Raw genomic sequence first — 26,345 nt, forward strand, 5'->3', positions numbered from 1 at the left:
AAAACAAACAAAAAAGCTTCAAAAGCATTACATGAACAAAGCAGTTAAAAATAAAGGAAGACAAATGTGTGTGTATGTGTATGTGTGTGAGTGTGAAAGAGAGAGAGACAGAGAGAGAGAGGGAGAGAGAGAGAGAGATACATGAGAGAAAGAAACAGAGAGGGATAGGTGAAGAGACTGTGTTAAGAAGCTATGAATAGCCTCTCCCACGGCCTGAGCCGAAGCACACTGACCTCATGTATTGTGTGCGTATGCGTGTGTGAGCACACAGAAGTCTCTTTGTGAAAGTGATGCCATTGGAAAGACTTGATTTATCGCGCTCTGCTGGAAAGAGAGAGGCAATATGACAGCTTTATCAAGCCACTGTACCAGATCTCCATTAGCACACCATGCCAGAGTGCCAGAGGAGGAGGAAAACAGATGGCGGTGTGTGTGTGTGTGTGTGTGTCTGTTTGTGTGTATCTGTCTGTCTGTCTGTATTTTAAGACAGTTTGGGGGTCGATCCTTGTCTGAATCCTGAGGTGCTCACATTAGCCATCCTTGCACATTTTTCATCTTTTCTACCTTGCTGTGTCTATGATGTCCGCTTGCTAACAGTTTGTGTGTCATGTGTGTATATACTGTATGTGTGTGTGTATATATGTGTGTAAAAGAGAAGCAATGTCAGCTTTCCAGAGGACAACGGTTACCCTTGGAATGGAATAAGTGAAATAAAAAACACAAAGCAATCATTTGTTGTTATATATGACAGACACTTAAAGCACATGCATAATGCACACGCCACACACACGCGGACACACACACATACATACACATGCACATGCAGGCACAACTCCTAGAGAAGATGTGAAAATTACTACAAATCTCCATTAACACTTTCCTTAAACTTGTCCCAGTCGCTATGGTAACACTAGTCTCAAGGCTATGGTAGCTTGTGACTAGTATAAAGCCATACTAGCTAACTGGACTATTATCAGAAATACTCAACCACAAAGCCAGTCAACAACGTAAAATCTAGGCTTCACAAAGCCGAAAACTCAACTCTCATACACAAGAGACAAAATGTCACGTATTTTCAGAGGAGCTAAAAATACACAGGAGCCTTATCGCACAAAAATGTCAGCCAGAGAAGACGCCAACTGGAGTTGCTTCAGCAGACGTTTTTTTTTTTCCTCCTGTGTTAATGTGCATCTGCATATCCTAGATAGGTAACGACGAGTCACAGTGGAGCGGGGCGCACTCCAAGCCTGGGTTAGAAATAGCTGGTAGCCATACCAACAGAAAGAGATGTGTGGCTTTGTGACAGGTGAGGGAAGAATGGGGAGGGCCGAGATGAGAAATTGAAAATGGAAAGAGAGATAAAGATAAAGAAATACAGACACAAACAAACAGAGAGATGCACCTGGCAGGCAGACAGGTAGCCAGAATCAAATTGTTCAATTCTCACACCAGCTGGAAAAGTCTGTGCAGATCAGGTGAGTGAGCATCACCCCCCCTCCCTCAACAACTACCATTGAGGTGCTCTCGAGCAAGGCACTTGACCCCCACCTGCCCAGAGAGCTGTTCTGTGGCTTAGACTGTGATTGAAATGGGCAGCTCACAGGTGTGAGTATGTGCCCATGTATCTGTATGAATTATGAAGCGGAGCATTGCTGAAAAGGAGCGTGCCTGCCCAGAAAACCTTCCCTGGATAAAGGTTAAAACAGGCCAAGAAATCTAAGAAATTAATAGATTCTACTGTGGGTCTGAACCAAGCTAGCATCTAGCCTGCAATGTGCCCTCTAAGAAAGCATAAATCAATTGTGCTACACTTGGAAGAAAGCCAGTAGAATCTATTGATGCAGCTGGTGTAAGTAGATCTTGAGCTCAAGTCCTAGGTTAAAATTAGCTCTGAAACAAGTGAGAGGGCAGAGAAGAGAGGATCAAACTCAGAGAAACAAGAGGGGTAAAAGGTTGAATCAGTGACTGGTGTCATGACAATGAAATGGCCTACGTATATACTCTAAAATACCTTTGCTTGAATAGTGCCATGCCCAAACAATAGGCAGGGAGTCCAGCCATACATTGTACCTGCCAAATGTCAGAGCAGAAGCATCACATCAGTAAAAATGAATCCAGTGTGTCATTTTTGAAACCTAGATCCTAATATGAGTCTCCCCTTACGCTTGTCTCTCACAAATGCTGCTTGTGGCAATTGTCTTGTTTTTCTCTCTCTTTCTCTCTCTCTGACCACTCACACACACAAAGGCATCTCCAACACATGCTCTGTAAGTACGGCAACACTACATTAGAGGATTGAGGCATGGCTTGAGGCCACATTTGCAGCCTCCACTCCCACTCTGGCTTTTCAACAGCTCAGGCTGTTGTGCATTTCACAGTTATCTCAACAGCCCACAATTTAGCTTAAAATAAAATTGCAGTAAACATAGACAAATGTGCTTACAGAAATAGAAACCAAATGACAGACTGTTTCAAGATACTGTGGCTTTTCAAGGTCAAATATTAGGTCAAATAGGAAAAGGTGCGGAGGAATGTGTGCTTCACATTTACAGTGCTTTTTAAATCTCGATAGCCAGTGGCCTGTGTTACAGTACGTTCCCCAAAGTTTCATCTCATGCCCATGCATTGGACCTATATATACCTGTATGAATCGGTTAACTGCAAATATTCTTAGATCTGTAAAAGAAGATGTCACAGGTTAATATGAACATCTAAACACCACCCAACACAGGACTGGTGTTTTTCAGAAACATACCAGACTCCAGCACAGAAACACCAGGATAGGAAACTATGTAAAAGTGCTCTCTTTTTACAGTTGCACACTTAGTGCTACTGAAAACGACAGAGCAGGTCACATTTCTGCATTTCTCCAGGCTATGCCCATCACAGATCCGTATTTGTTGACTGGAATGAAGTCATCTCTGGTTATCGCTTTTTGTGCTTGCATGCACCAAAACAGTCACGCACAATGGCAGCCTACAGCACAACAGCTCTTTGAGGACCCCTCTCATTATGGAAATTACTGGTTCCACTGACTGATATTCAGGTCATGCATGGTCTGCCAGGCTATACAATGACAAAGAAGAAAGCGAGAGTGTTCTACCCAATAAGAAGAGGTGTGAAACCATGACCATGTGAAATCTTAAAGGTGCAGTAAGTAAGATTTTTACTGTCCCATAACAAAACGGATTAAAAAAGGAGAATGCTGCACACTGCTTCCAATGCTCCCACATTTATTCAACTATTGCACAGTGTTTCGACTCCAGGTTTTCATTATGTACCTCAGCACCTACTTAAAACCATATCGGGATGTGTGTATGTATCTTTTCTCTTTCCATAGCACAAAATGACCATAATACTATAGCAGTCGGTTGATGTGGGTTGCTGATCAAGGGTGGCATGTCAACTCTTGAATGTGACTTAACTGTGTCAATTACGGGGGAGGGTGCCAGAGACTTGTGTAGGAGGAGACAAGTTCTATCAATGTTGTTGCAATTCCAACTGGTTGACGATAGAGGTTGAGAAAGAAAGAAAGAAAGACATTTTCCACCACCCCCTCCAGCTCCTGCTGTTGACATGACAGGCATGCCTTGATGAAAAGTGACGGCTGCACTGCCCAGGGCATTCAGCGGTTGAGGGGCTAGATGCCTATTCTACAGTATGTGAAGTGAAACGGATGGTTCAGGGGCACTGAGCGCTATGGAAATGTGTTTGCCAGAGAGGGGTGAGCGCCTCAGGAGTATTAGCTTGCTCCAGGAACCTCTCTGATAGCTAAGGCTGAGAATTAACGGGCGAAATCACCCAAAACTCAAAGTTTGAACTGTGTTTAGTGGAAGTTCGTATTCTAAGCCATATGCCAGTAGTTTATGTTTATGCATTTACCAATACACAGGATTTAATGTTGCAATTGTGTCATAGTCCAAGGTGAGTATTCATACAGAAGCCCAATTCAGATGTCAAAACAATGTTTAACTCACAAATGATGACCATAGCGGACATCAGGCTACGCTGTTATAAATCTACAGGACGATCAGACAGGCAGCATCATTCACCAACCCCCTAATCTAAATGTTAAAGAGTTGAGTGTGTGTGAGTGCAGGTCTGTCAGTGGGGTTATCAAGTGGTTTCCTCCCATCACATATGTTTCGTTGAATTAGATCCATGAAGACTTAACATTGATTTCTGGCATCCCAGAACCCCCTCAACACCCGCTCTCAATACCAAACACAGCTAAAGTCACTTCCACTACCCTAAACTCAACACTGATTTTGACAACAGGCTAATGGGACGTCTGACTCCTCTGGCTTGACGCAGCCCGCTCAGCAGATCAGAACCAAACTGTATGAGCAAGCCAACAACATTCTAAAGAATCAATACACTGGCATCCATTCTACTAACAAACATCCAGAGCTGCAAATACCTGCAAATAATATATCAGCTAGCATGCTACAGACAAACAAAAGCTAACAAGCCACCATCTTCCTAAAGAATCAATATAGTGATAGCCTACTAACAAACTGGAGCAACTATGCTACTACCAACCACTTTGTCAGACAGAATGATACAAGCACAAGCTAACAAGCCAACATACAAACATGCTACTAATGAACAGCCATAGTAACCATGCTATTAGCAAACAATGTCAGTCATTTCATTCATGACTGGAAACTGTGCAGTGCTTGTTAACCTTTGGAAACTATAATTCATTAAAATAGGTCTGAAAACCTATTCTGATCAATCCTGGGGTTAAGTTATTCTTTTGCTTCTCTTAACATCTATAATATTTTTCTTGTTGGCATAGGCTACTTTCTTTAAAGGCTGTAAGTGCTGTAGCCTACTGGGTTTTACTTTTCAGTAACTGGCAAACTAGCCTCAGAAAAGCAACATTAATTAATTATATTGATAATTAATTCCCAACCCTACTTTCTTTTCCTGTGTTGCTGTATTTTTACTCACATGTTTGGAGATTATAAAATTGTTGAGTGATGTAACACAAGAAATACATTGATACAAATAAAATGCATTGTCATACTCTATAATTATTATTACTAATAAAGATGATTAAATGCATTTAGTTACTTATATTCTCTACAATCCTTTGATTGTATTTTAAGAAAACGTTTTATTGGCTAGTATAAATTCTGAGTGCCTGGTCACTCTGAGATCCATTTCCCACATTGAATAGTGAGCCAAAAAGTTAATCTCAAGCCCTATACTGAGTCACTGAGTATGATTTTGCCTCTTGCTGTTCCTACCTCACACACTGCGGTCACCAGCAGGCCTGGGGGAGACAGACTCTTAAAGATATTTGGAAATAAAATTGTTGCTCTTCTGGGACTGGTACCTAGTCTTGAGCTGGAGTGGAGTAGAAAGCTACAACATGCATATTGTTTGTGTTTGTTAGTAGTTTTTACATTCAGATTTGCTTATGACCATAATACAATAACCAATGTCACTTGAGCCTTTATTAAGCACATGCGCAATAGCAGAGAAAACAGTGCTATGTGATTGATCCTACTGTAGTAATTTTTCCATTCCTCTGGAAATCAACCCTGAGCCAGGGCTATATTTTTGTATAGTCTGAGAGGTAAATAGTATGACTGACTGGTCTCATTATTTATCTTTAATATTTCAAAACAGAGACAAATTTTAATATCTGCTATGCTAATTCAATGTGGGAATGATAGAAAATAAACCTTGGAACAGTTGTTTGCATTTAATTAGGGTATTTGAATGAACATAATGGATTAAAAAATGTTTCATATGATTCATATGAAATGATTCAAACTGGAAAAAATAAATCAAGAGAGCATGTTAAGAGCAAGGTGGTGAAAAAATATTATATGTGAAAAAAATTGAACTTTTCATCTGGAAATATAATGTGGATAAAATAAATTTCTTGCCCTACAGTTTTCATTTAATTCACTCATTTAGGAAATAACCTAAATAAATAGAGAACATATATATACAAAATGTGTTCCCCCCAATAAGTGTATACAATATGTGTGTTCCCCACAATAAATATTGACACACTTAGGCTTAAGGCTCTGCAATATGTTGGTTGCATGTACATGATGATTAACTACATTCTGCATGCTTCAAAATAAATGTCAGCTCTGAGCTGGTATATCTTATAACAAAGAAACCATTCATGAAATGTTATTGCACAACACTCACACAGTTTGATGACTCACTATTTTGTTAGCATGATGTATTTGTCTGGGCGAGAACTCATCCAGCATCAGTACCCTGGTGTCTGATGTCTCTGAGCAAAACTCCATTTCCTCCTCCTGCAGACAGCATTCATCATGGCTCTCTCCTAGCTGAGCCATCTGTTAGTAGAACAACTTTTCTATCCTTTGTGGATTCAATTACAGCTATCAATCAACATGACAGATGAGGTTTGCTGCACTAAGTAAACTAATTCAGGAGTGCTGTTGAGGATGGGCTGTTTTATCGGATTACAGTGCACTTTGAACTTAAACCTTGCAGTCTCAAAGATATGCTCAACCCTGCTTAATCTGGTTAGGAATCGGCAGAGCACACCTCTCCTGCACAGCCTGTCTGAACGCTATTTTGGCAAATAACATTGATTTCCCTCCCAAACGAATTAGAGGAGCCAGCAGCGTTGATGGCAAACAAAGTATAAGAGAGATTGGCTGCCATTGTTAAAATGCTAATTACCTGAGGTGTCATTTGCTCTCCAACAGAATGAGCGAAAAAGCCATTTTATTTCACCTTCCCTGTGTTTGAGGGTGTAAACAAAAGAATAAAGAGAAAGAGTGAAAACACATGTAGTGAAATTTGCCAGGCCTGTTTAATGTGTTCCTCTTTGAATATTGAGTTCTTCTCAACACATTTTGTCTTATTTGGCTTGTTTTGAAATTACATTTCCAGATGTATGCTTTGACAGCTTCTGCTGTGGCAGATGAAAAAGCCTCAGAGAGAAATGAAATATTAGCCACAAACCAAATAATAAGACACATCAATAAAGTAACCAACTGTAACTAATTACTGTATAGCTGTTCTCAAGTGCCTTTATTTGTAGATATGAATAAGGCTTACTACGAACCACAGCTCCACTCCCTTGAAAGACATGGCAGCATTGCCGTTTGATATGTGCTCTATTTGAGGTTTGATGGATGCTGGGTCACTCTCTCTCTCAAAGGCAGAAGTGGAACAGAGAAACTGTAGCATCCATTCCAGCTCATTTCTTTGCTTTCCTGGGTGGCTGCTCATTCCCCCACTCTTCTATTTGATTAATGGCATCTTCTCTGTGGTGGCTGGTGTAATAAAGTCAAATGAGGTCTCGAATGGCTGAGGCTTTGTAGAATCAGCAGTGGGTAATTGAGGAGGTGGATGTCTCAGGTGGGGCTCTGTGTCTGTTCTCTGTCTTTATGGCTCTGAAATAGTGTTTCGCCTCTCCCTTTGGCAGAGTTAGTGAAGTCAGTAATTGTGTTAGAGTGGCCATGCTTCACTGCACATTGTTGTGTGTTTGGATGGTTGTGCTGGTGTTCTGTGTTAAAGGTTACAGAGCTGGTGGTGTGGAATAAACTTGTGTCTCCTCCCTAAACACATCAAAAGTGATCAGTTTGTTTCCTGAGTATTACAGTAGCAGAGCAGTCATAACTGAAGCTTTGTAATCCACTTGAACTAAGAATGATGTTCTTCACGTTCCTCACAGTCATGTTTCCCACGTCTAAATATGGTGTGTTACAGTAATTTCCAGTGGGATCTCCAAAGAAGGAGGCTAAAGAGGCTGAGTAATCTTACCTGAAACCTGGTAATCTAGTATCTCCTTTCACCATGAAAGATTTTCCTTTATCAGGTGTAGATATTTTGTTTTATATGTGAGAGACCTGGGTTGTTTGTGGTGCCGAATACACTATTCAGTAGCAGAGTATTCAATTCCTTGTGGGAATTTGGCTGACCAGTAAATGTTTATGTTCCCTTCTCTTTCTCTCTGTCATATTTGATCTATTCTGTTAAAACAAAACCAAAGGCAAAGCTCTTCAGAGGCAATATGACAAGGGGAAGCAATTAACGAATGACTGACAGGTCTGACATTACAACCTGATTGGCTGTTCATTTATCGTTTATTGTGTATTACTATTTAACTGCATCAATAAAGATCTTCATCAACATTTGCACTGAGGAGACTTATAATCCTACAAAGTGTTTTTTTTTGTTCAGTGGACTGTCTGTTCTTTAGATTAATGTACATTGCATTGTACATTGTGACCCACAATGTACATTGCATTACTGCCAGTACATTGCAGTACTGACAACACTGTTTGATTGTGAGGTGATCTCTGTGCAACAAACACCAGCAATGACTGCTTAAAACCACTTTAAAGAGGAAGAATTATCCCAAAACACAACTGTGAATGTACCACTAAGGACTGCACTAAGGTGTAAAGGTTTTCGGATACCCACAAAAACTGTACAAACATGATGCATCAGGAAGCCCGGTCAAAACAGAGAAGAGGGGAGCTTAAAACCAGCTTAAAGATATATTAGACTTTAATAAGAGAATAAATCTAACATGCTCCGTCCATTGCTGTCCAGGAGACCTAACTCAACTCCCCTGGCCAGCAGAGGTGTCCCATATTCTATTTAATGAGACGACCTCAGCAGAGAGCACCAACCCTCATCCCAACAATCACTCCTTTCTGCTTCTACCTTAATTCCTCTGTGACCCAGAAACCAATGTTTGTGCAGCCATGTTACCTGTTGTCTCAATAGAGCCGACAGTAGAGCCGACAGAAACAGATCACTTGCATTACCTACTGTAAATAGTCTTGGTATATGACCTGATCACTAGCCATTTTCATTATTAATATTAATTAATTGGTAATTTAGTAGCACATTTTTTTCAAGACTGATGCACTGAAAATGACAGGATATTATAGGGTATTCATTTGATTGAATGCTAACCAAAACGCAGAAAAGAAAATAATACCCAAAATGTTGTCTTATATGACTGAAGGGGAAATTATCAGTTGCAATGAACAGAAACACCAATGTCATGCTTACAACAATGTTTAAGATTCAGCATGGATTGAATGTTTGTTGTATGTATGTTTGTTTAAATTAACATGGAGCAAGTTGATACTTCTTGCATGCCACAGTATTCACAGCGAATACAGAAAGTACTTTCAGATACAGTACGATTGTGTATATTTCATTGAATAAGGAGTTACAGTTACGTTGGAAGCCATGAAATCCACTTAAAAGTGAATATGAAGTACATCCCCACAGTAATTCCATTTCAGCTTATTAATGTGAATTTCTGAATGGCAGCAAGGAGTTTAAAAAACTGTTGCCAAACACTTGTCCCTCTGCCTGGGCTAATTGGTATCCCCACTGTCATGCTGTGCTGAAGGTTCTTCAGCCAGGCAATAACAAGGGGATAAGGGAAAAGCAAGAGGAATAAGGTCAGTGAGGCATCTGCTTTTGTAAAGACCCCCTTCAGTAAACAGAGGCTACCGTTACACTTTTAACAGTGAGACCACATCTGTGGGTATTTGTACTTGGCCTGAAATTACACATCTCCTTTGTGTATGTCCATATTTATTTAATCCATGTCACATGTCCCTGCTCTGCCTCTCCATCTCTTTACATCTTTACACTGTAATTACATCCATACAACATAGAATCCCAGGCACAAGGCAAGCCTAACTGTCCACGGATGTGGTCTGGCTCATCGGATTGCAATACCAACAAAATCTGGTTTTACAGTGTCCAGACCCGCCAGTTAATGCATCCTGGCATGATCAGATGATAAAAAATGCGTCATGCGTCAATGAGTCAACCATAGTATGCTGTAACCATAGACAGAATTGGTTGAAAAACTGTCAGTGACCAGTTACAGACAATAGGAAGCTCAGATCAAAGTGTCTGAAATCGCTCACCTGATCAAGTCGTTGATGTGATGCTCATGCACATGCTCACACACACACACACATGCACACACCACATTCTGTGGCAGTGCTTTCTTCTCTGTCTTACACACACACTTGCTGTAGTAATTGTAATCTTTTGTTTCATTTTCAGTTCTGTTTTATTTCCCTTGTACTTTACCTTCAATTTTCTTATGTTAGGCTTGTTCACAGTGCTGTTTGTGTACTGTTATTATAATTTACGGTACAGTGCCTTGCTGTATGAAAAACATTGTCCTACATTTCTGAATGCCTTTTCTAGCTAACTAGAAAAGTCTCTTTCTTTCACCTTTTCCAACAAACATAACCATAAACACCATCTGTGCTCAATTAGTTGCTGTCTTCACTAGATAATCCAAAATATTTGCATGAATTGGTGCTTCCAAATGTCCATAAAATTAAGTGATCATGAATAGTTGTTATGCCATTCCAATAACAGCAGGCAGTATTCATCATCAGTAAGTGCCTTCCACACAGGAAGCCTCACTTCCAACACTCATTCACCTTTATGCCTCCCAAACATACTGATGGGCATTTGGTCCATGTTAATGGCAGCCGATAATCACCATCTCAGATCGGCTCCCTAAAGGACACCCCCATGGTGCTATTACTTTCCTCTCTCCCACTCGGCTAAGTCACAGTGTGTGGCTTGTGGTCTGAGGATCGGTAAAAGCCGCCATGAGGCTAAATGCGGTGACTTCTTTTATTCGTGATCACCGTTTGAGACGAAAGCGGCTGAGTGGAATGGATTAGGTGACCTGTGGACAGGAACCTTGGAATGAGACACAGAACTGTTCACTGCAGCTGGAAAGCAATTCACTTACAAGCATAACGTACATAGAATTGACTGCACACACTGTTTACCTTGTAAGGTTTGTGCCATTCTTTTGTTGACTTCTTGTTCTTGATGTCTTATAGCAGAGTGAAACTACTGTACAAATCAGAAACACAGTGTTTCTGTTCAAGGCATACTAATAACTAAGTAATCAGTAGCGCGTTGATCCAGTGTTCCATGGCAAAGTTATACTCAATAGTATGAGCTGCATGAAATGAATTATGAGCATCTGTATTATGAGCATGGAAGTCTGTAGTGCTGAGAATGAAAGGTGACATAGTACAGTATGTAAGGTCTGAAATGCAGACATTTGTAAATAATGCAAGATTGTGTGTACTGTAAATATCACTTGGTAATAATAAACAGTATGTAATGATAGATAGTATGGTAATAAATACTAACAGCAGTTTCCAGATGATTCCATTGGGTGGTGAGGAGAAGTCCAGAGAGTCCGAGGGGAGTTTTTGCAACAGATGGTTGTCTAGGTGTGCAAGTGTGGTGACAATCCTTCTTATCCTTTTCTTCATCTGGCCTGGTGTCATGCAGTTCATTAATGGGGCAGCTGACAGCCAAGGTCCTGCTCAGCAGTGTGGACAACATGGAGGAAGGAAGGATGCTTTGCTTTGGAGATTTTCGCTTTGCTTTGGAGCATTTCCGGAATAATGGTGTTGAGTGTGAGTATGAAGTTCACAAACAGGGTCTTCAGCATAGGATCCACTAACTGATTTTCCTTGTAGACAAACTGCAGAAGGCTGAATAGTGGAACTTATTTAAGGTAGGACAGAAGCAGCTGCTCAAAGGTTTTCATTGTCTCAGGTGAGTGTGGCTGGCCTGAAGTCATGATGGCAGATAAATCTTTGTCTTGCTTAGGAACAGGAACAAATAGTGGACAATTTAGATGTACAGTAGATACAGTATGCCACTAGAAGGCTGCAAACAAGGAAGTTCCAGATAATATTCATGACACTGATAATATTTCGATTTTTATTTAAATTATTAAATTGCAATGTGTGCAAAACTGCAAACCCTTAGAGAGCCGGTGTGTCTTGCTGTCATGTATTTCTTCTACATCTCGCCCTCCTCCCTCAATGCTTCAAACCTCCCTTTGTTTCTTTGTTGATCATTAGTGAATTTTCTGGGCTTCCACTCCAGCTGTTGGTGAGAGTGAATCAATGAGGGCTATTCTCAAGATCCCTGCTAGTGGTCTTTGTGTAGGGTTCTCAACTGGAAGCCCCCCCCCCATCTCCAGAAGTCACAGATTATACAGTACAATGGCCATCGGGGACTGGCTATGTAAGATGGTCTACACACAAAAAAACAGAACCCCTTTGTGCCTCTAGCAATACCCTTACAATTTTTTAAAAATGGGTAATTTGTTTATGTTATTACTTGAAACTTTGCTTCTCTCTGTATGCCAAACCCTTTCAAAACGTTAGGTTCCATGTCTAACCGTGCATGATTTTACAGCAGTTATTAAAATGCTTCCAGGCCATTTTGGCAATTATGAAAAGGATTTGAGACCATTAAAGCACAAACCTTAGGGTTGTCTATGCACACAAAATAGTGCCACAGTGCGGCAATCCAAATCATTCATTGTTCCAGCCTGGTTTGGCGAGGCTTGTTTCTAGTTTTGGGTGTCAGAGGTCATTTTCAACTTTTTGTCAGAAAGGCAATCTTTAACATTTTAACAGTCTGAATGTGATTTATTAAGATATAAAATGGACAGACAAGGAAAGGAAACTACAGTGGGAAAGCTTCATCTTGTACTCACTGATGTGATCAGCTATTCCAAACAATCCAACCATATAATTATCAGGCAGTCACATAAAAAAGCAGTTTGTGATTTTCCTTTGCCCACTTTTAATTGTTGAGTGACAAATGGTTCCTGAGAGCAACTCTGAGAAAAGCAACACTATGCCAGTGTTTATATAAGTCCACACCTATCAAAGTTCATTTAACACTCACACCTGAGACATATCAGCTCTATCAGGAGTGAGCAAACAACTATCCAATCAACACATGTCACCTCAAAGTAACTGTCACTGAAAAATCAACAAAATTTGCTGGGTAATAACATAAAAAAAAGTAAGTATTCTGACAATCATGCAGCACTGGCAAAAGACATGCCTCAGGTTACCATTTTGAGCCAGTCTCTATGCAAAAGCTTCATCTTTATTATTTGAAGAGTCCCAAAGTCTCCCTGCAACCACTGCTTCACGAATAACCCATATATGTTTAGTATAAAAAGGTCCAGAGGTTCATAGTAGTGGGGGAGCGATTAGGATATTTGGGCAATCTTTCTCAGACTTGTTCATTTGAAAGTCACATCCTACTGCTACAAATCAGGTTTTCCTGTTATTTGATCTCATTATTCATATTTTATAGCTGTATCAATCAACATAGTCCATATGGAGTAACTGCAGTAGTGTAGCACTGTGCAGTGTCTTACAGTTTCTACAATTGTAATTGCATGGCAACCATAGGATTACATTTGGACAGTATGCAACATTTTGGATAATAAAAATATAATAAAAGCCATGAAAAGAAAAGAAATATAAAATCTGTTGAAAACCCTTGTCTGTAAGGGCTTACGATATCTTCAGAATGTAACATACCCATACTTATGTATAAAATATATATTTCATAAATGATTTGGAGCCATAATGATGCAATGTGCATGAAGAAAATGTGGTGGTGATTGTCTTGAAACATGAAATGACTTCACCTCTAATTACTTTCATATATGTGAATATAACTGACTGTTACAACTCAACACAGACTTCAGAACTCTTGATGTAGTTTTAAAATGTGAAAAAAGTAAAATATAACTTTACAAGAATTCTATACTGTGAGACATGATAATGATACATCTTCCACACTCCCAAGGGCAAAACTAGATTTACAAGATGTGAAATTCCTCATCCTGCCTCTACGTTCATTTCCCTTAGAAATACAGTAGTTGCCTGTGGTAATAATGTACATACTGTGCAGATTTGAGATTCCAACAGAAAAGGCAGAACAGTGCAATAAAAAGCTGTTACTCGGAAGGTGTACATATGTGTGTGTGTGTGTGTGTGTGTGTGTGTGTGTGTGTGTGTGTGTGTGCATGCATGTCCTTAAAACGCTTAAGCAAAACAAATGCTGCACACACTGTTGTGGTCATCAAGAGGTAAATTCAGGTCAGTTGGTCAGGGGTGAGACACGATTTACAGCACAATCACTTCCTACAATTCAGGTCTGTTTTTTTTTTATGAAAGGTATTTAATAAAAGGAAGTAAATGTTGTTTTATTGTGAAAATGTAACTTGATTAATGTTCACATCTTAGGTGTGAATTTTCACAGAACTACAATCCTCTTCTTGTATTCAGAAACAGCGATACATAGCCTGCATAAATGAGGCAGCGGTAGTAAAGGGGTAGAGAAGCAGGCTTATTGAAATCCATGGACTGGCTGGGAAACTGGCAAAGTGAATTACTAAGGCACTGAACTCTCAACTGCTCAGTGGTTGTACTGGGCAGCTCCCAGTGTGAATGTGTGGAACTGTATGAATGTGAAGGACAAGCGTGCTCAGTCAACTATCCCTGGATAAATAAAGGTTAAAAAAATAGTTATTCTTGGGGTGTCTTGGTGCCTCAGTTGGATAAGACACGTACCATGTAAACACGTTGTAACAATGCATTATGTAATAACACCGCATTATGTAATAACTCGACAAAATGTAATACATTTTCACTTCATTATGTAATAACACCCGCTTTTTGTAATAATCTGCCGCATTTTGTAATACACAACCTAAACGCAGTGTATGTAATAAATTTCCCCGTATTTTGTAATCAATTATTACATATTGCGGTGGTTATTACAAAATACGGGAGTTGCACTTTTTTTTTGATGAAAATGTAATAATATGGTGCATTATATAATAACCAACCAAAATGGATGTCTTCATTCATAAAAATCGTTATAACAATATAACAACAATGTTTTATTTAATTTATTTAATTTTTTATTTTATGCATTCTAGCATGAATCATACTGACTCAAAATTCATTTTAAAAAGTAGATTAGTAGTATCTTTCATTGGTTAAAACTACATTAAGTGTCACTGTATTCCTTAGCTTAATAGAAACTGTACTTGAGGGTTCATAGAGACATAGAAACTGCACGACACTGAGTGTTATACTGACACAAACATCTAAGTACTGGTACACACAAATGTCAGGAGACACACACACATGCGGCAGATTATTACAAAATGCGGGTGTTATTACATAATGAAGTGAAAATTTATTACATTTTGTCGTGTTATTACATAGTGCGGTATTACTACATAATGCGTTGTTACACATGTATTGAAAAAACGTCCTGGGTTCGAATTCGACCCAATACCCTTGTCGCATGTCATCGCCCTGTCTCTCTCAGCATCGTATCGCACTGAATTAATTGCACTAATTATGTTTAAATAGGAATGCCAAACCTGGAAACAAACTTCAGAATGGAGAGTTAGGTCCAGGATTACCAACACACACAATATGTTCACTGGTAGTGATTCAAACAATGTTTCTCTGAAAGCACACACAGACACACACACACACAGACACACATGGATATCGGATATCTCATATCTCCCTGAAATGAATGAAATTGTTCTTTATTCACAGCGGGTTCTTTGGTTTGTTTTTGTCTTTCTTTCCTTGAAGAGTTCAGTAATTAAAGATTCTCATCTCTGTGAACTGGAGTGGTGTGCATGTATGTGTGTGTGTTTATGCTGAGTGACTAAATTATGGGAGAGAATATTTGCATGGGAGTGACGAGCTACAACACACACTCTCTCTCTCTCTCAGTGTCAGTGTGCAATTGCACTTTATCAGTATACAGCCCTCTGAAAATCCCTCCTTTAATATCGGTGGTTCAAAAACACTCCTGTGTGCGCCCTGTGGGTCTTTGAAGCATTGTGCTAATGGATAGGTTACATTATGCATGTACTGGGATGGAGTGTACCAGTGCTTTCACTCTCCAAAGCTCCTAATAAAGAGAGAAAAACAGTGCTTTGTTTTCAGGCATACTAAAAGAAATACCTAACTTGTTGCAAGAACAGCAGTCTAATTTGCCCAGGTGCAGTTCAAAGAACAAAACTTATTGCCTGACCCATTTTTTAGATTGAAGTTCCAGGTTTTCAGTAATACAAGGGAGCAGTATCTTGTGCAGCACCCTTAAGAAGTTGCCATTTGAGATAAAGCTGTTTCAGCTCCACATTGACACAATCCAGTGCCCCTTCTCCATAACTGAGACAAGCTTTAAATCGATAAGTTTAAGGAATTTGCAAGCATTTTTTTGCTGCTGCAAATCAACAGTAATGCACAAAGGGGATCTTATTTCATCATTTCCATCTCCCTCTTCCAGTCCCTGCCTAGGTAAATAGGTGGGTGAGATTGTTTGCATACACAGGCATAAAAGAGGAGAGGGATCAAATTCAGCAGGAGACAGATTGCAGTGTAACACCACTGGATTTGTTTTTCTCCCTGAGTAAGTTCACTTGCAGTATCATAAATTACATATTCCTAAAATACAGCTGTTCACAGCCTGGTGGAAAGAGGGCAGGAGACTCAGATCTTGAACATTGGTGGTTACACACAGATACACACATGTGAACATACACACTCAATGCATACTGTACACATGCACAAATACACGAACACAAGCACATGCTCATTCCACATGTGTACACGTGTCCATCTTTTCACATATACACCCCCTCTAACAGGCAATATTGAATCATCAATCAATAATCTGTCCAATACCTGTCAGAATAATTGTCAGTCAGAAACCTGTGTACATTTTATGTAGAGCTATCACTTTCTGGCTTAAAGTACCACACATAACACTGCATCTATGTCCTTCTATCTATCTATGACACTTCATTTTCTCATTGACATTCGCTTATTTCTGCTATTTCAAAATGCACTATCAATGAGTCAACTTTGTCCTAGGGCTTTGAAGCCTAACATCAACATTGGTGATGCATGATTGGTGCCTGCATTGCACTGCATTGCTTATTATGGCTATACAGTAGCAGCTGTGTTTTGCCTACACAGTTTCAGTTCAGCTACACATCGCTTTTGTCTCTACACAAACTCTTTTGTCCGTTGTTTTAGCTGTTTGGTGGCCTGAAGAGCCCAGGCTATTTCTGGGAAGACTTAAGGGGGAATTGATTGGGTTACAGAAGGTGAGGGAAGGAGGTTGTTGAGAAGGAAAGTTATGGAGTCATTTGTCTTCTGAGAACTTTATTTTTGAACTAGTGGTACATGGGGTGCCTAGTGTCTGTGAGTGTGTGTGTACGTGCGTGTGTGTGTCTGTGTGTGTGTGATTTGAAGTGAGAAAAGACACATTTTCCTGCATCACTAGTCCATGCGACCAGGCTTGTATCCACACCTGAAGATCGATGGGAGTCTTTCACTCTGTGGATCAAAGGTCTCCATCTACCTCTTAACACACACACACACACACACACACACACACATGCACACACACACACACAACCCTACACACAGGGCGACCGAGTACTTTCTAATGGCTTTCACACAGCTGGAGAGCACTTTCTCCAGTCTTCTGACCTTAGCATGTTTTGAGTGGAAACAAGAATATTTTTGTGTGAAAAGGAGGGCAGAACAGGAAGTTTAAGTTATCCTTGCTTTCATCCATTACCAACTCCATCTAGATATGGTAAATCTTATGTGGAAAGGAAAGGGAGAAAGGCAATGCAGTTTCGATGCAAATGCCAGACTTACTATTAAGTGTGAAGTAAATATTCAATTAGGCTAGTTGTGTGCATCTTTTTCACTTTCACAACCTGCAGCATGAAGCATTATGATGAATTTGTGGGTGAAAGAAAACCCAAGTGATTAGTCAAAGGTGGCCAGTAATTGCCAGCAGTGAGTTGCTGCTACCCCTAAGTTAACAACCACTTGTCTAAAAAACTGAGGGGCGAATTCACAAAGAATGGATTGCGGCCGCTAATAGCACCATGCTAAAAGTTCCGTCTCAAGGACCGAGATAGAAGATATTGCGCTAATGATATACCAGCGCAAACACGCCCATAACGTGTTGCAACTGAGTGCAATTTGCCACTGTTTTGCGTCTGATTGCAATTATCAATGTGGCAAAATATAAATGTTGCCTTTGCGCCAAGAACACAGTAGGCAGGACAATGGCAGAGAGAAAGAGAAACATTTTTAGACCCCGAGACCCCACTTAGACCCCAAGTCCTGACGGACGAGGTGCAGAGGCATTCCTCAAAACTTCAGGCAAGAAATTTGACCGGGACAGCGAGAAACCATATTTGGGATTTAATATCCAGGTCTGAAGGGAATTGACACAGGCGAGTTTGTCATTGCATCTCACTGCATCCCAAAATAAATGAGTTTGAGCGGAGCTGTCCATGGTGTTGAATCTTTAGGCCAAAATAAGGCCCGCTGGGCTGACTAGTGAGATTTATTTGCTTTTGTTTGTGAAGCAATCTGTGTTAAAGTTCTATAGTAATAATAATAATAATGTCAAAATATTATTTACAGACTGTATTTACAGACAATTTTATTTTTTAGGTCACTCAAAGGTGGAATTTTTGCAGAGACATTTGCAACATTACGATGCCTTCGCCTGGCTACAATCACTGCTGCCATGATCACTGGAAAGTCTGGGTGTGACGCCCCTTATAAATGCGTTTCATTTACCACCAACTCTCTGAATACGCTAACAATTTCACTCTAACTACGTGTGGCAATTAGCGCCAATCTTTGTGAATTGGACTGTTTTTGCAATGAGGCTTATTTGCATAGAAAGGGCCCAATTTTGCGCCAAATGTATGCATATTACCTCATTTAAATACGTGCAAATAGCACAGGAGCACCGAGACGCTATTTGTGTGGCAGTGCAGTTAGCGGTGCATTTCCAGCACCATAGCTCCTGCATTACATTGCTAGCTTGCCTGGGAAGCTAAGCAGGTTTGGCTGTGGTCAGTCTTTGGATGGGAGACCACCTGGTGCTGGAAGTGGTGTTGGAGGACCAGTAGGAGGTGCTCTTCCCTCTGGTCTCATGCATAATATCCCCAATGCCCCAGGGCAGAGAGAGGGACTCTGTCCTGTGAGTGAGCACCGTCCTTCGGATGAGACGTTAAACCGAGGTCCTGACTCTGTGGTCAATAAAGGTCCCATCGGCACTCATCGCAAGAGTAGGGGTGTAACCCCGGTGCCCTGGCAAAATTCCCAAACAGGCCTTCCTTCCATCATGGCCACCTAATCATCCCTCGTTACCTAATTGGCTCTTTCAGTCCTCTACTCTCCACTGAGATAGCTGATGTGTGGTGAGCGTTCTGGCGCAAACTGGCTGCCGTGCATCACCCAGGTGGGTGCTACACATCGGTGGTGGATGAGTTGAGCCCCCCCCCCATATGTGAAGTGCTTTGAGTACCTAGAAAAGCGCTATATAAATGTAATCAATGATGATGATGATGATGAAATCAATGATTTCACCCTTTGCGAGTGCTTTGTGAATTACACGGTTTCTTTTTGTCTTATTTGAACAGGTTTAGCGTCAGCAAAAGCCGCGCAATCCTTTTGTGAATTCGCCCCTGTATACGTTAGCAAAAACATAAAAATGTACCAGGAAGCACCTTAGTGAAAAGCAATGGTTGGCGAATGCCGTAATTAACACACATCCAGTTGATGGATTTTCTGGGGAAAACGGCTGGGGAATCACTTATGTAAGTAATATTTGAGTGAAACAGGCCTTAACTGGGAGCAGTTTTTTATACATGGGGTCTCATGTTGATAAGGAACGGGAATGGGTTTGTTCTGATTAATGATTAACAGTCAACACAGTATAGGGTTCCCACTAATGCATTGCAGAGAAAGTTTTTCAGGGGAAGGGGAAATGTACAAGTAGCTATGTTTAAAAAAAGATGCATATGAGGAAAAGAATGTCACTGCAAAATAAAAAGTAGTTCCTTTTTTTTTTTACCTCGTTTCCACTTCTGACTTCTCATGTCCTAATATATAAATGTCTATTCCTCTATTCCTTACTATTCAATTCCACCTGTCACCTTGTGTGGACTGAGGGACTTAAGAGATTTATTCTTGTTTGACAGGCTGCCAATACTCACAATACTTATACACACACACACACACACACACACACACACACACACACACACACACACACACACTGTATCCACACACACTATAAAGAGAGGGATTTCCTATTGATCTAGAGGAGAGAGAGATAAGCAAAGAGAAGAGAAGCCAAGTCAAGTAAGAAAGGAAGGGAAAGAGGAGAGGACAGACTTGTTGAAGGAAGCAGAAAGTGTGAAAGATATTGGAGTCGTTGTGTCTCCTCTGCTTGTCTGTGTGTCCCAGCTGTCTCATTTGCACTGTGGCTGGCAGATTGATTTTGTCCAATTGTAAACACTCCAAATGATGGACACTCATAACATGATCAAAGGAGACTGTTAAAATAAAACACATGATAAGGCTCATAACATTCACCGAGGGGGGCATTTACTCTTATGGCTAAGGCAGAGAAATAATGGAGAGCCAACAATAAAAAACAAGTGTTTTCTGGAGGCTAGCTTCAAAGAAATTGACCATTCCCCTTCTGCACTCTGTTTCAGTGTAATAAGGGAGTTGAGAGGATTGATAGAAGGTTGAGCTTTGGATGGCTGTTCTGATTGTGTAATCTTCCCGCCTGCTTTCCTCATTTCCATTGAGAAACATCTGATCTAAATGGTTTAAAAACAATCGTTTAAAGCACGTCCCACCATTTAATTAGATTGGAGGTCACACCAGGTAAGCAACTAAGTAAAGATAAACCCAATTAATTCACTTGCCAAATTCAGTGTCATTTTGCGGTTCACAAGAAGAATAGTTTTTAAGGTTTTTCAAACAATCAAAAATGGTAGCCAAAAATGTATGATGGACATTATGGGTCTTAGAGGCAAAAATGTTCAGCATCCAGATACATATCTTAATTCAGTAAATTAAATGTCCCATATTCTACACTTTCCAGTGTTTTATTTTATGTCTTGAGGTCCATTCAAAGCTGTTTGTGTGGTGTCAATCCATTTTCCAGCATCTCTCTGAGCCTTGCCAAGAACAGGCTGTTTCTGTTGCTGTGTCTTTAAGGCTGATTGATATTAACGACCACTCTGTTCTGATTGGCTAACAACTTCAAGAGTTAAATGTGAGACACCACAGTCCAGGGCAGCTGCAGATAGCGAGAGGCAGGGAAAACTCTCCGGTAATAAACAATGACAACCGCTCACCCGCTTTGAAAAAAAAAACACTTAACTGTTATTTCTTACAAAAATGATAATGAGTGAACCTTTGTGACGCCACAAAGTTACAGAAATCCAAAGGGCTCATTTAGAGGCTTGGTTTTCTAATATGGATTGTGTGGATTTAGTTGGCGACTGTGCGTTTTGATACTTTCACAATAGCACATCCAACCAAAGAGGCAAGGGAAATCCTGTTTTACACGGTATGGGACCTTTAAGTTTAGGTGGGCTTACTCTCTACTGCAATAAGCGATTTTCCGACCACTAGAGGGTCACAGAAACCGCAACACATTTGTAAATAAAGCACAGCAAAGCTACTGCACTACAGAAGCCCCTAATTACAAACCGTGCATAAAGGCTAATAGCTAAGCTAACCGTACCAACAGAGAAGTGTCACCGGTTATCAGTTCTGCTTTGGCAGATCTTTCTCCTGCTGAAGGTTACATGTCCCACAATGACAAGTGAAGAAGTCGGTAGCAAGTTTACTAGTTAAACAAGTTTACTCACTCGCTTCATCGATTCCACCACTACGAGAATCTTTTTCAGGGATGGGAGGGGGAGAGCGCCACTTTTAAACAGCGAGGAGCGGAGTTTGACAACAAGCTTTAGAAAAGAGGTAAAAACAGCAGCACAGCTGGCCCACTCTGTGGATATTGGTTTATATCTTTATGTCTCAATGAAATCTCCACATAGCACACATTTCTTTCAGGATTGGTAATAAGGTCTGATATCGCTTATTGCAGGTTTAATATGAAGGCCATGTTCACCATGGGGGACAGATTACGAGGGAAAATTTACATGATAGCTTTTTCCTGCTATTTTATTAAATTGCCAGTAGCCTACAGTACTATCAAATGAGCCCTCCAGCTTTTAAAATCTCTGCAAATAGGGCAGTGAATATAGGGTAGATCCTGGAAAATAGTCTTTATATTGAGGTATGTATAATTTATCATTGGAGCACCCAGCATTCACTTTACATGAAACTGTTAGCCAGCCAACAGAGGCTCAGGGTGAGCATATGAACCTATATTGAGTTAAGATCTTAAAACACGATTGCGACTTTCTATAGGTCGAGGAATGTCAAGGATGAGTCAACGCAAAGGGACTGTGTGTTTCATACTTTTTGTTATTGAATGTAATGTGTTTTCTTCTGCCTGTCCATCAGTAGGACAAATTCACTCACTGATGACTGGGCCTTCCATAATGATTCCAGCCATTCAGTGACCTTTCTTGATAGAGCCGAGGAAACAGAAGAGGTTTTCCTTTCTTTGTTGAGCTTTTCTTGTTTTCTTTCATTCCTCTACAGAGGGATCCCAGGGAAGAAATGTGGCACCATCATTCTGTCTGCAGAGGAACTGGGCAATTGTCGAGTGAGTAAGCCACAATAACAATCTCCCTGTCATGGGGTGCTATTGGGGGGGTGGGGGGGGGGGGGGGGGGGTGGGGGGTGGGGGGGGGGGGGGGGGGGAGGTGCATAGCCTTCATTTTGCCTACCTCATCTTGGCAGCAAAATATTAAGGCCCAAGTGAAAATGCTCATTTTATGGTTGGGATTTTAGATTGCCTCAGGATTCTTGCTTACTATTCACTCCAAATGTCCTTTGAAAAATGCTGCAACGCTTTATAACACCATTTTGTCTAATTTCCACTATTAACTTTTTTCAAAGAATCCTTTCCATCTCTCCCAACTTTCCTCTATTTTCCTTCGAACAACACTTGCTGACCAAGCCTGCTGTGGCACTGAATAATTAGGGTGCTTGCCAAAAGCTTGGATACTTGCCAAGAATTACACACACGGCAGAGCTTCTTCTATCTATCTATCTATCTATCTATCTATCTATCTATCTATCACACATGCACACACATGTATGCACACACACACAGACACACACACACACACACACACACACACACAGACACAGACACACACACACACACACACACACACAAACACACACTTCAGAGAATAGCAGATAGAACAGCTGCTATCACTCTGCTGAGTGGCCCATGTCTAATGAAATAGCCCAGAAACATGATAGGGTGAGTGCCGCCTGTCCCCTTAACTCATCCTATCCTCATCTAACACTGTGGCATAAAGCTTTGGATGCTTCACTGAGCTCCCAGCTCACAGATTAGGAAGGGATATTGAGAAGCAAGGGAGTGCAACAGAGCAAAAGGCACAGAGCGAGCAGAGGGAGGAGGGAGAGTGCAAGACAGGATGAAAGAATGGCATAATCATAATGAAAGAGCAGTGATAAGATGAAGAGAAAAAGAGATAAATGTGTTTGTGTGTTCGTGTGAGTGTGTGTATGTGTGTGGGGGAGAGAGAGAGACAGAGAGAGAGATAGAGAGAAAGAGATACAAAGACACAGAAGTGAATCAATAGATGATTATTTCACACTTGGCGTGTACCAGCTCCCAGCCATAAAAAACGGCTTGGCTGATGATTGTGTGAGACTGAGCGTTGCTTAATTAAAACTCAGCCCTGCCTGACCTTGTCCTCTGTAGCCTGTGGGACACACACACACACACACACACATGAACACACAGACAACCATACACACACACATACATAAACACACACACAAGCACAAACACACACATACACACACACAAAAAACTTTCTCTCACACACACATTCACACCCTTCTTGATATTCATTTACATACAAACACACCTACATTAACATGCCTGGTTCTTGTTTCATTCGGAAACAAATGTGGCACCGAGTGCACACCGTCAAAATAAACTGCAGCCGACAAAAAAATGCATTGGCTGCATTTGACACACAACCAAGTTTGAAACAACACAGATGGCACTGAAGTTCCGTTGACGCGCCTCCATCAAGCATTGGCTGATCAAAGAGGGTGGGGGATTTGGACAAATGAATTTTTCTACAGCAAAAAGTACTGTTGCCAGATGTATAAATGATGCACGCAGACAAAAAGTATGCACACACCACTTTCCACACAAAAATTGGAATTTTTAAAACACAAGAACGTGCCGTGAGAATGTGCGTACCTTTATTTCTCAGAAGCGATTAGCAATAAATTTAGTGTCTTTTTCTGATCATGGTGAACAGTGTGAATGTGTTGAATCCAAAGCATTTGGTGATAAATTGGTATGGCTGATGCCCATTTGGTGCTACTTGCCTGTCTAATCCAGAGAGGCCTGATGATTACAGCGCTTCCCACACACAGCGTAGCCCCCCTCTCTCTGCTGAGAGCGGAGATTGTAGCATGTGTATTGATATGCAAATTAGCGCATGACATCATCTGGTGACTTCTAGCGACTTTTTGAGCAGCCAATAGTTGGCAATGCTGTTTTGGCGGCCATAGTGGTGGTCCTCAGCTCTTGGGCTGCCATTCTATGTGAATGGCAGTTTATGTTTCTAAACTTATGACTTGATTTTGAATAGATATGGTTCATTTCTGTGCTGATTGTGACTCAGAACTGATCAACTGATGCTACAATTGTGGCTTGGCACACTGTTGCCAACTTGGCGACTTTGTCACTAGATTTAATGACTTTTCAGACCCCCCCTGGCAACTTTATTTCTTCATTTCTAGTGACAAATCTAGCGAGTGTGCACGTGTGTACACATATGCACTCACACACACACATACTGTATACACACACAGCAGGGAGCCATTGGTCATTGCTTATCACATCCTCTTTTCTTGTCTCATCCATCCTCTCCTCCGTTTCTCCTCCCTACTTCATCACACTGGTCTTTAATTGAGCCACTACTCTGTCTTTTCCATTTATCTTAGTTCCATATTAACACCTAAAGACATAGACACACTGCTGCACACATATGCATGCTTTCTCTCTCTCTCTCTCTCTCTCTCTCTCTCTCTCTCTCTCTCTCTCTCTCTCTCTCTCTCACTCTCTCTCTCTCTCTCTCTCTCTCTCTCTCTCTCTCTCTCTCTCTCACACACACACACACACACACACACACAAACACTGTAAGTCTGTCTGTGAGATGAAAAGAGGCATTTCATTAGTTGGAGTTGCAGACAAGTAGAGAATAGTCCAGTCAGTAATCTCTGACGCTTGGACAGAGATGCGTGAGGAAGCCTTCATCTTCATCTCTATCCCCTTTGCGTAATTGTCTTCTTGGTATTTAAGGAAGTGGTTACTCTTCTTGCAGAGTTTAAAGCAGTTGTTAGGACCATGAAACATGAATCTACTGGACATTTTAGAATGGTGCTGCTGTTTTTCCTCTCACTCTCTGCCCAATGTAGTCCCAAAAGAATCCGTGTTACAAAAACAATATGTATGACATATGCGTACTGAGACATTATAATGTAAATGCATTTGTTTAACCCTTATACTATACAGTACCTCTACCCTCTTCTTGCCTTCCCCCTCTCTTCTGCCTTCATTAGTGTAACTGTTTCTCTTGCTGCAGTGATACACGCACAACCATACTCGCACACACACACATGCACACACACGCATGTACGCACGCACGCACGTACACGCACACACACACACACACACACACACACACAAAGACACACTCTTCTTCTCCCTGCCACTACCATTCCTCCATTATTCCCTTGAGGGTGTGAGTGTGTCTCCACCTATCCTGCCCCCTCTTTAAATATTGATACTCTGATTCTCTCCATATTAGCAATTGGCTGTTGATCACAGGCCTTAATGAGGGTATATGTTCGTGCCACAGAACCTTAATGAGGCAGGAACAGATGCATATTTAATACCCCCAACACATTCCATCACCATAAATGCTTTTATGTGCCTATTAGCTCTGCGGAGGTTTCCTGGTGTGCCCTTCTGCTCACTTGTGCAGAGAACAGCAGCGTTGCCAAATTCTGCCTGTTCGAAAACCTAAACCTGCGATCGCACCACAAGCAACATGATCAGCAAGTCAGTGGAAGTCCATTAATGTCCTGTACAGCTGAGCGACCAGGGAAACTCAGCTGATGTGTAGACAGTCAACAAGCTGAGAAAAGTTGGCCACAGCTGAACGGTCATCAGCCATCAGTAGCCAATCAGATTTCCACGCTTCCTTGATTCCCTACTGATGTGACGTCATTTTATGAGCAATAATTCCACCGGGCAAGTGCAAAATGGACAAAATGGAAGTTTATGACAGCCATTCAAAGCTTCTCAGTTTTCTACAACTTTTATTTGAAAGATTACAGGAATAAACTTCTTAAAGATGCTTGGAGAAAGGTTGCATCCACCGTTGGGTTGATGGTAAGCTCTTAAGTAAT

The 26,345-nt window shown here is 40.9% G+C and overlaps 1 protein-coding gene across 2 annotated transcripts in view; it reads left to right on the forward strand.

The window, feature by feature from the left end:
* The window catches only part of cpne5b (copine Vb), a 120,836-nt gene that overhangs the window by 58,869 nt on the left and 35,622 nt on the right, over positions 1 to 26,345 (forward strand). For both annotated transcript variants that reach the window (XM_071525624.1, XM_071525625.1), the window contains one exon: positions 22,410 to 22,473. In XM_071525624.1, coding sequence (XP_071381725.1) covers positions 22,410 to 22,473 — 64 coding nt within the window. The remainder of the gene's footprint in view (positions 1 to 22,409; positions 22,474 to 26,345) is intronic.

Source organism: Centroberyx affinis, unplaced genomic scaffold, assembly GCF_046629955.1.
Source record: "Centroberyx affinis isolate AG114_WGS23_722 - 3 ecotype Tasmania unplaced genomic scaffold, CSIRO-AGI_Caff_v1 ptg001311l_1, whole genome shotgun sequence".
In the NCBI taxonomy this organism is placed as follows: Eukaryota; Metazoa; Chordata; class Actinopteri; order Beryciformes; family Berycidae; genus Centroberyx; species Centroberyx affinis.